This window comes from Elgaria multicarinata, chromosome 2, assembly GCF_023053635.1.
Source record: "Elgaria multicarinata webbii isolate HBS135686 ecotype San Diego chromosome 2, rElgMul1.1.pri, whole genome shotgun sequence".
NCBI lineage: Eukaryota > Metazoa > Chordata > Lepidosauria > Squamata > Anguidae > Elgaria > Elgaria multicarinata.
In genome coordinates this window covers 17,175,653-17,188,809 of record NC_086172.1, presented here as the reverse complement: position 1 = coordinate 17,188,809, position 13,157 = coordinate 17,175,653, and the positions used below count along the sequence as shown (strand labels likewise).

The following is a 13,157-nucleotide window of genomic DNA, read 5'->3' as shown; positions in this document are numbered from 1 at the left end:
ACAAATACAGCAAGTACAAAAGGGACATAGCTAAAAATAGTGCACCATCACACACTTTAATGGCTTCAGCTTGGCAACTCAAGTCCTAAAAATACTCAGGGCACTATTGATTTTTAGAAGACTATTATAATCTCAAATGACTGAGGAAAGAGGCTTTGTCTCGTGGACATCTGGGAAATTGCAAGAGAACAAAGGACTGGAGAGAAGGGCAGAAAGCACTGACAAAGCCTGAAGAGGATTTACGCAAGATGATCAACAGCGAAGAGCTCAAAGATTTAGCTTGGGGAGTAAGTTTAGGGTCTAGTCAGGTTTTCTTAGGCTGAATGAAAAGTCCCACTGATTTCAGTGAGATGGACATTTCCAGGGACAAGCTTTGCTAACAGAGGGCTTCTCTCTGACAGCAAAGCACTGGCACTCAGGAGCAAGAAATAATGCCCAATCCACCATGTACTTGAGGATGAGACATGGAAGAAGGTATACAGGTATGGATATGTAGTAACTGGTGTCTCTCACCAGCAGTCCTCTGGAGAGCTAGCATACATCCTTCTTCTCCTGGGTACTTGCTCTGCTCAGCACTCTAGAAATTCTATGACGCATTTGCTAGAAGTGACAGGGTGGAATAAAGGCCCAAGGGTTGGTGCCAGAACACTCATGCAAGCTTCACCTTCCCGCCCCACCCCCTGCATACTCAGTGGTATCTCCCACGGCAATATCAGCATAACGGAGGCCTCTATGTACAATACTGCCATTTCCCCACTCTCCTCACCAGTGCATAGGGATGCCAGAGGAATCCTCCATAGAGATGGATGAAAGTGGATTTCTGAGAATCTCACCTCAAGAATCAGCAGTGGACTGGCTCTCCCCGCCTGTGCAGCTTGTGGATTTCAGTATGTTTTCTTGAGATTTCAACATAGTTTTTTTTTATCTTTAGGCCACAATATACGCATAACTAAGCACTTTACAGGCTCAAATTGTGTAAAATACACTAAATATGGCTGTAATTTGCCCAAGACATGCAAATGGCAGATTCAATTTGCGCATCTTGCCATTTTTACTGAGAAGAAATTATGCTGATATCCACAAGCCGCACTAGGAGCTCCAGGAAATAATAATTTCCTCGTGATGGACATCCCCAAGACTGGATATTGATGGATTTGCACATCCCTACTGGCAGTTTATCAATGGTACTCTGAGTAGTGGGCTATAACTGAAGAAAGAAAGAAAGAAAGAAAGAAAGAAAGAAAGAAAGAAAGAAAGAAAGAAAGAAAGAAAGAAAGTCAATCTGGTCCCTAAAAGGAATTTATGATGGTATTCAATGTTGTTACGGATGCTTTGTTGTTTATTCGTTCAGTCGCTTCCGACTCTTCGTGACTTCATGGACCAGCCCACGCCAGAGCTTTCTGTCGGCTGTTGCCACCCCTAGCTCCCCCAAGGTCAAGTCTGTCGCCTCCAGAATATCATCCATCCATCTTGCCCTTGGTCGGTCCCTCTTCCTTTTGCCTTCCACTTTCCCTAGCATCAGCCTCTTCTCCAGGGTATCCTGTCTTCTCATTATGTGGCCAAAGTACTTCAGTTTTGCCTTTAGTATCATTCCCTCAAGTGAGCAGTCTGGCTTTATTTCCTGGAGTATGGACTGGTTTGATCTTCTTGCAGTCCACGGCACTCTCAGAATTTTCCTCCAACACCACAGTTCAAAAGCATCTATCTTCCTTCGCTCAGCTTTCCTTATGGTCCAGCTCTCGCAGCCATAGGTTACTATGGGGAATACCAGTGATATGCCTGAAACTCTAGAGTCTGTGTCCATAAGACTGAACTTAGGCCACAACTAGAGCTAAGGTTTATCCTGGGATCATCCAGGGTTTGCCCCTGCCTGAGCACTGGATCCCCTGTGTGTCACCTAGACGATCCAGGGATAAACCTTAGGTCTAGCTATGGCCTTAGACGGACCAACAATCTGAAAGCTCCACCACACGACGAGTGTTTTATTGCTGGCTCATTACTGGGAACTCATGGAGTTTGCTCAGGTCCCTCACATGACGTTGTCTGCCTCACGCGCTCCTTCCGCCCCTTCTGGCCTTCCTTGCGCGATAAAAAAAACCCTCGTTAAGTCTCCTGTGTTCAGGAGAAACAGCAGACTCCATGGGCCTCATGCTCGTTGGGTACTTCCTCTTTTGAAAGAAGAAGTAACTGAGGAATGAAAACACAAGATGAGAAGCGAAGGTAGGGATCGTGTTAACCTCCAGTGTGATGGGGCTTTGACTCAGTGTAAGGCAGCTTCCTGTGTTCTTATGTCCGTAGATGTAACATTTCTCCTTGTATGCATTAGAATTTAAGAACTTTGACAAACTGGGGAAAAGATACTTTTCTTTACATGAAATACAACATGAGCAGTAAAAGAGTGAATTTATTTGTCCTTTCATAAGGTGATCAAGTAAATCAAGATAACTTGCTGGAAGTTTGAAAAGAAACAGCTCCTGTTTTGTACAGGAAACATTTATAGATAAGGCAAATGTTATAAGAACATGGGAAGTCAGAACTCATGCATCAAGAGTAAATGAAGCCTGGTTTGTTTGAAGAGGTCCAGCACATGTAACAAAGAATCATCAGCACGTGATTGACATGTAGCAGTGGCATCATGTATTGGCCTCGAGTACCAGTGAGTTCATGATTCAAAACTCCACTTCAGACAAGATTTCACTGTTTGGCTCACTTTAGACAACAAATTCTGTGCTTGATACAATAACCTTATAAAAATGGGACGAATTTAGTGCTGAGTGCACCCAAAGGTCTGTAGCCAGAGGTTCTTTGAGGTAGGGGCCAAGAGATACACTGGGGTGAGAAGGGATGGGGGGAAGAAGGATCAATGCGGAACATCCAGAACCTAAACACAGTTAGGTAAAAATGTCTAGTCCAAAACTGGGTAGCAAGATTGTTAATAGGGATTGGCCAACGAGATCATATTATGGCACTACTTTCCCAGTTGCACTGTCTGCTAGTCCCTTTCCAGGCCCGATTCAATGTGCTGGTATTAACATTAAAAGCCCTAAACAGCTTGGAGCTAGGTTATCTATTATTGTTGTTGTTCTTGCTGTTATCTGAAGGATTTTATTTATTTATTTATTTATTTATTTATTTATTTATTTATTACATTTTTATACCTCCTTCTATATGTACCTGCCCAGACCCTACGGTCATCTTCAGGGCTCCTTCTCCAGAAGAAGTGAGGCAGGTGGCTACAAGGAAAACAGCCCTTTCTGCTGTAGCACCTTGGTTGCGGAATACCTTTCCTGAAGAGGGTTGCCTGATGCCTATATTGTGTTCATTCCCATGCCAAATGAAGACCTTTTTATTTTCCCAAGCATTTTTAGCATTTTAGCACGCCAGTTTTTACCTCTGCTGTTTTCAATCTGCTACTGCATTTTAAATCTCTGCACTGCTGCTAAGTTTTATTCTGGTTGCATTTGTATACTGTAGTTTTAAGCCATTATACTTTATATAGTATTTTATGCTGCATTTTGTGATTTTAATTTGTCTAGTGGGCAGTATAGAAATGTAATAAAGAAATAAACGTTAAACATACTGAGAAGTAAGTCCAACGGTGTTCAACCGGCCTTATTCCGTAGCAGGACTGAAGCCTTAATTGTATTAAATATTACTATTCTTAAATTCTAAGTGCCCACGCACCCATCAGTTATCCCACCGCCTCTGCACTCATTGGCCAGAATACTAGAAAGGACAACCAAGCTTACGACTCACTGAGAGCAGCCAGCACACTTTTGCTTACTTGCTTTTCCACATGTAAAGGACCTAGAGCAGCCTCCCCCAACCTGCCAGTGTGGTGTAGTAGTTAAGGTGTTGGACTAGGAGTCAGGAGATCCAGGTTCTAGTCCCCACTCAGCCATGGAAACCCACTGGGTGACTTTGGGCCAGTCATAGACTCTCAGCCCAACCTACCTCACAGGGTGGTTGTTGTGAGGATAACATGGAAAGGAGGAGGATTATGTAGGCCGCCTTGGGTTCCTTGGAGGAAAAAAGGCAGGATATAAATGTAATAAATAAATAAATAAATAAATAAATAAATTCCCATCACTCCCAGGTAACATAGCTATTGGCCATTCTGTCTGGGAATTATGGGAGTTGCAGCCTAATACATCTGAAGGGCAGGAGGTTGGGGAAGGCTGACCTGGAGGTTTACTTAAGTAGAAAGAGTTGAAAACTCGAGGAAGGGGCCTGGAATTCCCCTGGAGGTGCTCTCTGTGGCTAATGTCCTGCCCTTATTAAGTAAATGGATGCCTTTCAGTCCTCTGGGTGAGGGCAGGGGGGAAGTAAGGCTGTTGTTGCAGTGACTGACATGAGGCCCTGACATCATATATACCAGGACCTATTTTCCAGCCTTGATGGGGGTGGGAACAAGTGCTACTTACAGAGATTCTGCAAGGTGTGTGTGTGTGCGTGCGCATGTGTGTGCGTGCAATGCATCTCTGTGCATCTGATGTACAGAAGCACATACCCCCAACTCCCCATAATTGTACTGATTTCACTACAACATCATTGCATAAATTTCCTCTAACATGTTAATAATGGTGTAGTAGTGAAAGGATGAAAGAAAAACATGACATCCCCAAGCTCTGATCTGACAGTTCAGCCAACAAGGACGGCTGTTTTCTCCTTAGAAGGTTTATAAAGGGCTCTGTTGAGGCTGGGCTTTCAATTTTCCAATTACCAGCTAACCTGTCAAACTCCTATTGAAAACAGACCCTCGCAGACTGTGGCAGCTTGTCCTGTAATTGCTTGGCTGAGAGGAAGCTTCTTTTGGAGAGTTGGCTGTTATATAATGTTATATACAATGTATGGTTTTAAGAGCATCTCTCATGGATCTTAAAGTCAAGGTCAGGGGTATTTGCAATGATTAGTTGTGCTAATTTCAGCCTAAAGTCATGGGCCAGAATCCACCCTTCCCCCAAAAGCAGGAGGCATGTTCTATTGCAGTAGGAACTCTCTCCCCAGTGACCCAGGAGCTTCTGACATTTGCAAGGGGGCATAGGGGACGGTTGCTAGAAGGTGGAGCTGAAAAGCTTCCTGCGTGCCAGCAAAGGTTGCCTGAGACACTTCAGATGTCATCCTCTGTTTATTTTCAGCCACATTTTGAATTTAAATGTACACTTTCTCTTACAGTAGCATTGACACAGACCTTAAAGGATGAGGCTTATGGTGTTACAACAGAAGGTAACACCAGAAGCAAGAGTTTGCTTTCGGTGTATTTTGGAAGGCTTTGTAGTTTTAATTGCTATCACCTGTCTAGAGCCTGGGGGTTACTGGGGGTTTTAAAAATTACATGTATGTGTACCTCCTCTCTTTCAAAAGTACCGTGGAACCTTATGTAGCCAAAATAGCACACAAGAAGGAGGTTTGAGAAGGTTTGGGCAAATCCCAAGTTTTACAGAAATACAAAACCTTCGTGGAAAACCCCCTAAGTGGATGGGAAGCCCATAAACAGCCAGATGAGAACTGAGCATACTCAGAGAACGCAGAACGCTTACTAAATTTGGGGCAGGGGAAGACAGAAAACCAGATGAGAGGGGGACTGGGATGGAGTCTCCTGGAGGACAGCGTGGCTTATTGGCACTTAACACAAGCACACTACACTGCAACGTTTTGTTGCAAATCCCACTTTTGTGTGCATGTATGGATGTGTATGTGCCTTCCACTACGGTCATTGCTGCTTGAATGGAATTATTGCTGTTGAAGTCAAAACAACATTATGCTTCCCTGCTCCTTCCTGGCTAATTCCTCTCTGCTTGTGATTATATGGGCACATCCTAGCGTTTGCAGTATCAAGTGGTTGAGAATAAAGAGAGACTGGAGATAGAGGTGCACTGGAGACATGCAGATGGCAAGGCTGCTTCCCTGATGATCTGCTCCAGGTGAATGCCAGCTGACACCTTTAATGTAATCCATGTTCGAGAGGAGGCTGAGCTACATATTCCCTTAGCAAACACTGCTTCCCCAAGAAACTGCCTCAAAATGTGAATGCAGTTGTGGATGGGCATTGGTAATGGAGAGCAAGTGAGAGGGAGAAAGGGTTGTTCAACCCTTTTCACACCACCTGATTCATCCCGACAAATGAACCTCTCTCCATAGGATGCCAGGTTGGTTTGGGAGCTCAGCTGGGGGAAAGGCTGCCAAGGGCATTTGCAGGGGAGAACTGTTGTGAAGGGGGGGAAAACCACTTGTCAATTCTCCTCTGTAAGTGCCCTCCTTCTGCAGTCACATTTAGGCCTTTGCTAGACCTACGAGTAAATCCGTGACCAACGAGGGGAGACCCTGCGATGCAAGTATTGCGGGATGTTGCCCTCATTTATACGTAAGGCGAGGCGACCTAACGAAGAGAGCTGTCGTGGCTGCCATTTTTGTTTTTACTTTTAAAGGGGACTACGCGCACGAACGATCATGTGCAAAGGTGTTTGTTTGTTTGTTTTAAAAAGGGTTTCCCCGCTTCTCCGACCCTGCCCCCGATGGGCGCAGCTCCTGGCTCCGTGCAAGTAATTGTGCGGAGCTGGGAAAAGCTGCGAAAATGGGCCACAAAAGCAGGCCCAAAGGGGTAGGCTATATCCCGGGGCCAGGGAGGGTTGATCCCTGCCTGAGCCCGGATCCCCTGTGCGTCATCTGGACGCCAGGGACAATCTCAGATATCACCCCGGGATATAGGATGGTCTAGCAAAGGCCTAAGAGGCAAACACCAGGGGGTTGTTCAGCAATGAGATTAGCCAAAACAAAGGCAGGATTAGATGCGTGTGAAGCTACTATGGACTAAAAACTTGCAGAAGTTCATTTATTGGGGACATTTAGCTCCCAATGGAGAAAACCTGGTGAACAATTCTTATAAAAACCTGGCTGCTTGGAGTTAACCCCCCTTTATTCCAATAGAACGTGCTTTCAAATAACTGCTTAGGCTCATAGAGTAACTATTATTGTTTATGCTGGACAAAAGATAAACAATCCATTAATTTCATTGGGATTTATATTTAAGAACTTAAACCAGATTTTTTATCCAGATACTTTCTGCTATAACATTCAGTATAAGAAAATATCCAGCACTGCTTAAAGGAGGAGCTATGGGTCCTGTTGCAACATTGTATATAGCAATAGTGGTACACGTGAATCACATGTTTCGCTATTTTTATCACAGCAAAGCAAGTTCTGCATTTGGCCCATTCAGTTTAACAAATGTTTATTGGGTTTCCATATGAAAAACAAGCAATTCATGCAAATCAGTGATACAAGGACAATGAAAGTCACATACCACACATGAAGCTTCATATTGTTTTCCCAGTTTGGGCCTCAAAAACGCACTAAGGAAAGACACAAACATATGTTAAGAGAACAATTATAGGCATAGCACAAACTGAAACGTGTTGAATTGCAATGAAGGCTACATTGGCACTATTACTTATGACACTCAGGCTAAACAGGCCTGCATGTACAGGCCTGTTTAGAAGAAACATATACAAGAACCTAAGGAAACTCCATGCTACTGATATAAATAATAGTTAACTAATAGTTAATTGTTCTCTATCAGAAGACAAGCAGTGCGGCAAATATGCAGCCTAGGCACCTGGTCAGGAGAGAAGTAACTAGAAAATACCTAACCCAATCAGGCGCTGAGCACGTAAGCAACCAGCATGATTAGTTATAAGTTAACAGGTAGTCAAGGGGCAATGGCTGCAATGTTAGTCCATAGCAACTGTGGAAATTTACTAGCGCCTGCACACTGTGCCTATATGATGTAACTTGTTTGTCACACAGTATAAAAGTCCCGGACGAGAAGCGTTCGGGGCTGCTCCTGGATTTGAGGCAGGCAGACTTTTCGCTGCAGAAATAAAGCCAAGGCTTTGATCTTACCCCGTGTCTATTTGTTATTTGGTCCCGGCGGCTAGACACGTTCCTAGAGAGCGAGCCCACTTTGGGGGCTCTTACCACACTACAAAGCTGACAAATAACCCCATGTAGTTGCTTCAGAGAAGTAGCACTGATATCACATCCAGGACAGGGAGTTGGAAGGAATTTACTTCTCCTGCACTATATTGGCAAACATGGTACGTGTCAGAATGGGGATAAGTCTGAGGTTCTAGAAAAGTAAGGAAGGTCCATTCAACAATTGATGCTGTGATCTCATCGTTATGTACCAAATGTAGGTTGAGTGAACGGCAGCAGTAACTCACTGGTAACAAGTTTTTCAGGCCCATTCTGAGGCCTGGAAAAGAAAGGACCTTCAGTAGGGTCAAAGTATGAGGTGCAGCTCTAGCAATAAGGTCTGCATCAAGATATTTCTGTATCTACATCTGATGTTGCTTAGTTTTAATGTCTTTGTATTTAAACTTTATTTGTCTGTAAGTCTTAAGAAATGGAAACCTTCCATGCTTTATCATTAAATGTCTCCAGGCTTCTATTTTCTTGTAAGTTTGAATGACAAAGTAGTGAACAACGAAAGTATCATCAATAGGTATAATAAAAAATATTATATTGTAGGTAAAGCATCTAAGCCTGGTCCCTGATTTTAATCTTGCTTCATCTATGAACAGTGGCCTCAGGCTGTAATTACTGGTTGTGTTACTGAGATAATTATGTGAAGTGGTATTTTTAACACGTTAAGTAGATGGATGTAAACTTTTAGATTGTTGCATTTATGCAAATTGAGAGAGTCACTGGCAAATCACTTCCTAGAGGACAATATCTTAACCTACTCACCCTAAGATCATCTGTTGTGTTTTGTCATGGTCATAATCATTAATTTATTACTAGTAAATGTAGATTTTCATATTTACTAGTAATTTACTAGGGGTGCCGTTTGCATATGACAGGTAATTTGCCCTTGGATATCCCCCAAGGGCAAGGAACACATCAACAGAGTAAAAGCAAGCAAGCAAACAAAAACAGAACATGCTAGCTAGTTCCTTCTGCAGCATTGTGAAATAGTGGTTGTTCTCTCCATCTGCCTTTAATATATCAATTTTAAGGATGGGTTTTGGAGGAAGTAGCCCTGTCTCCATTTATCAGGGAGTATGTTCCATTGAATACACAGTGGGAGTTACTTCTGAATAAACATGTACAGGATTGCTCTGCCAGGCTGAGATACAATTTGCCAAAGGCCAGTAGGTGTTTTGATGGTGGGCAGGTTTATTTATTTATTATTTATTAATTATTGCATTTATAGCCTGCCTTTTTTCCTCCAAGAAAAGGCAGTGTACATAATTCTCCTCTCCATTTCATCCTCACGACGACAACCCTGTGAGGTGGGTTGGGCTGAGAGTCTGTGACTGGCTCAAAGTCACCCAGTGGGTTTCCATGGCCGAGTGGGGACTAGACCCCCCCCCCGGATCTCCCCATTCCCAGTCCAACACTTTAGCCATTACACCCCACTGGCTCCGCACACTTTGCAGCTAAACTCCACCTATTACCCAAGCAGGGCATTTGGGCACCCGTCAAAACATGGCCCTCTTGCTGCTGCCTATTGGCAATCTACCACCAATCTAGGACGGCAGGGCAAACTGCACCCACTTGTCAGGCCTGGCCGCTGGCCTCCATGTTTCTTCGTGTGGACGGGACCGCCCACAGGGGCACCTGCTGTTAACTCCTCCCCCACCCCCACGAGTGGTCATTCACCGGCGGGTAGACTTGCCGCTGTGCAGCTGCAGGCTGTGGGCGCAACGGACGGCGAGTACCCTCGGGGGCCTCCGACTGGAGACCTGCTGGGGAAGGGGGCGGCGTAGAGCGGAAACACGCGCGCCCCGGAGCTCTGAACGTGCGAAGCAGCCCTGCTTTCAGGACACGAGCGCGTCTCGGTGCTCGGACTTGACCGGGATCCCTTCCAAAGCAATGGCGTGGCGATGGCTCGCCCGCTCGCCCGCTCCTTCGCCCCCGCGCCGCCTTGCGGGCAGCGCCGCCTGCATCCTGGCTCACCTGGTTTGCCTCCATAGGAAGGTCTGGATAGGCAGCGGGACGCCTCGCCCGCTCTCCTGCTCCTGGCCTTCCGAGCTCTTCCGCTTCACCATGGCGCTGGCTGCCCGGCCGCAGCAGCTGCTAGCCCATCGCGCCGCCTCGCCTACAGCCTTCTCTGCCTCCGGCTCTGCTGGTGCAAAATGGCTGCAAAAGCAGCGGCGGCGGCAGCCAAGCGAGCAGGGGGGAATCAGCGCAGCTGAGCGGGCGGCGGCGGCGGCGGCGGCCGCCAAGGCCAGGCGGAGGTCCGCATCCCGCCCGCAGCTCTCCCTTCTTCCAGCACCTCCTTCCGTGGACAGCGGCGAGCGCGGAGGGACGCGCGCCGCGTGTGCCAAGGGGGCGCCGCCAGGCTGCGGCTGGGGGGCGGCGCGGCGTGGAGCGGCGCGGCAGCCAGGCGCCACCCACGAGTGTCACCCTCCCAGCGGCGTTCCACGCGCAGCATCCGGAAGAGAAAGTTTGGGGAAATGCCGGGATTTGCAGAACACGCACACGCGGTAGCTCATCCCGCAAAGAGACCCCGCGTCGTGGACCTGCGGATGGGCTCCCCACCACCCTTTTTTTTAAAAAAAAAAAAATCATCGAGTAATAATTCCCGGTCTTCGTCAATCGTGAACTCACAAACCAGATCATACGATTTATTTTTGAAAGGGGGAGGTTAAATAAATTAAATGCTGAAAGCGAAAGCAGTGAAGGAATCAAGAGGGGGGTTGGTTGGTTAGAAACTGAAGCGTAACCGTCTTCAGAATTACTTATTATTGAAACCGATTACTTATAGAATCATAGAATAGCAGAGTTGGAAGGGGCCTACAAGGCCATCGAGTCCAACCCCCTGCTCAATGCAGGAATCCACCCTAGAGCATCCCTGACACTTAATAAACAGGCTAGAAGAAACTGGGCTTTCAATGGAGGGTGAGGACATTCCCTTTCCCCGTTTCAAACCTTGTGTTATCATTTGTCAGGAGAATCTATCACTCTGGTTATTTTGTTTTTTAAAAGTAGACAGAACAAATATCTTTAAAATACAGTGGGCTGGATCTAGATTTAGTCGTTTTAGAAAAGAACGATTGGAATCCATGGGAAATAAGTTTGTCATGAGTAACAAGCCCCATTAATTCCAGTGGTTCTACTTTGGCTGTAGTGCTTGCTTGATGTCAAAGAGAGCCAACTCTTAATTAAATAAGGCTCTGCTAGGTTATATGCAAGTTTCAGTTTGGACATAGAATTGCTGGGACAAATAAATACACAATGGGATATCCAAGGGTAAATTACCTGTCATGTGCAAACAGCACCCCTAGTAAATTACTAGTAAATATGAAAATAAAAATAAAGGCGTTATCCAGATATGTCTCCAGCCTTAAATGAAAAGCACATTCCTTAATAGGTAAAGAACAGAAGTAAAGACTAACATGAGAGAAGCATATTAGCAAATTTAGAAAACAATTTTAGATGGTGTACTAGGTTGAAATAAGCCAATACAAGCCATATTAGTTTAACTATTACATTTATAACTTGCCTTTTTCCCTCTTGTAAGGAACCCAAGGCAGACTACATGGCCTTCCTCCTCCTCCTCCTCTCTATTTTGTCCTCACAACAACCCTGTGAAGTAGGTTAGGCTGAAAGTCAGTAAGTGGCTCAAAGTCATCCAGTGAGCTTCATGGTCGTGGAAAGTAGAAAATGGATCTCCTGAGACCCAGTCTAACACTCTAACTACTACACCACACTGGCTGTCTAGCACTACCTAGTGATTGGACTTTTCTTTCTTTTTTTGGTAGAAAGATGGGGTACAAATCAAATAAAATAAAGTAACCTTCAAAGAGTAAAGTTCCTCTTCAGGTGGTAGAAAATCATCTTCTTTTGATTTTACATCCTGCTCCTGAATGGCTAAATTTAGCACCCCCAAGATACACAAAAAACAAAGGAAATAATATTAGTGCCTTTCATAGTTACATGCAGGAAGGAAGTTTAGCAGGGGGCTTTTCTCACCCCTGAAGACAAGCAGCAGCTGCCAAAATTCCTACTTGTGCACAATGATTACAGATGCTGTCTTCCTCTGCATCCAGCCACTCTTCCCCTTTTTCTTTTTTACTTTCTCGGTGGTGGAGCTAATAGTGTGATACAAGTTACATCGGAATGTGCAGTAGTGGAGATACGTAACTCTAGATCCCGAATTTAATGGTACTATGGAGGCCCTCTTTAGAAGGCCATGTGTATTACTTCAGTTGTGAAGCACAAAAATTAACATTTCTCTTCTCTCCTCCCCACCGTTCTATGCTTCACAACTGGTTCTACTTTCCTGATATGTTATGAGCAAGAAATAGATAAAAACTAGGGAATAAAATGGACTTTGCTGCTGCTGCTGCTGCTTCTTCTTCTTCTCTGATTTAAATGAACACATTTACTTGGAAATAAACACCATTTTGTTATAGAAAAGGATAAGTAAAAATAATAAAATGAACATCTGTAACCATGTACACGTCCAGTTGGCTGCCCCCTCATTTTAAAATGATTTTTAAAATGAGAAGAAAGGCTGCCGTGGTGAACTGCACCAGGCCTGGCTCGGCCTGGCACGACCATGGTGGCCAAGGTGCTGAGAGAGGGTTCCTTTGCCCCATCACCTGCTGCTTGCTGGATGGTCATTGGAGCCCCCTGGGCTGTGGGGGCTCTGGACTTTAGCCCTAATGTCCAGCTCTAGCTACACCACAACCCAATTCTGGATTCTACCTTTCCCCCAGTCGAAGTCAAGTGCACTGGAGGAATAAACCAATTAAAGACCTTCATGCATGCATCTCACATTGATAGTTGGGGTGTTTAACATGAATATAACTCCCTAAACGACTGCATTCCTGCCTTTGCTGGGCTCAGTGGAAAATTCCCCACTGATTTTAATGGTGCTGGATTGCAAAAATTTTCAGAATTACCTTTGAAAACTGTCTGTCAACATGGCTCCTCAAAAGCTCCTTTTTAGATGGCAGCAGTGCACTTGACAACTCACCACAATGTGTTATCTTTGCTCCATATTGTTGACTACGTCTTCCCCATCCTCCAAACTGGCTCACAATAATGTTATGGAAGAAAATATAGTTGGCTCTAATTAAAGGAACCATTTTTGTTAATCTGTGCAATGGTTATAAAGGTATAATGGGAATTGCCTGATGGATGCT

The 13,157-nt window shown here is 45.0% G+C and overlaps 1 protein-coding gene across 1 annotated transcript in view; it reads right to left on the bottom strand.

Moving 5' to 3' along the window:
- UNC80 (unc-80 homolog, NALCN channel complex subunit) overlaps positions 1-10,052 on the bottom strand; it is a 186,252-nt gene extending 176,200 nt beyond the window's left edge. The window contains exons 1-2 of the mRNA XM_063116088.1: positions 9,961-10,052; positions 7,304-7,352 (exon numbers count right to left, since the gene is read on the bottom strand). Of these exons, the coding sequence (XP_062972158.1) occupies positions 7,304-7,352; positions 9,961-10,052 (141 nt within the window). The remainder of the gene's footprint in view (positions 1-7,303; positions 7,353-9,960) is intronic.
- Positions 10,053-13,157: the final 3,105 nt, after the last annotated feature.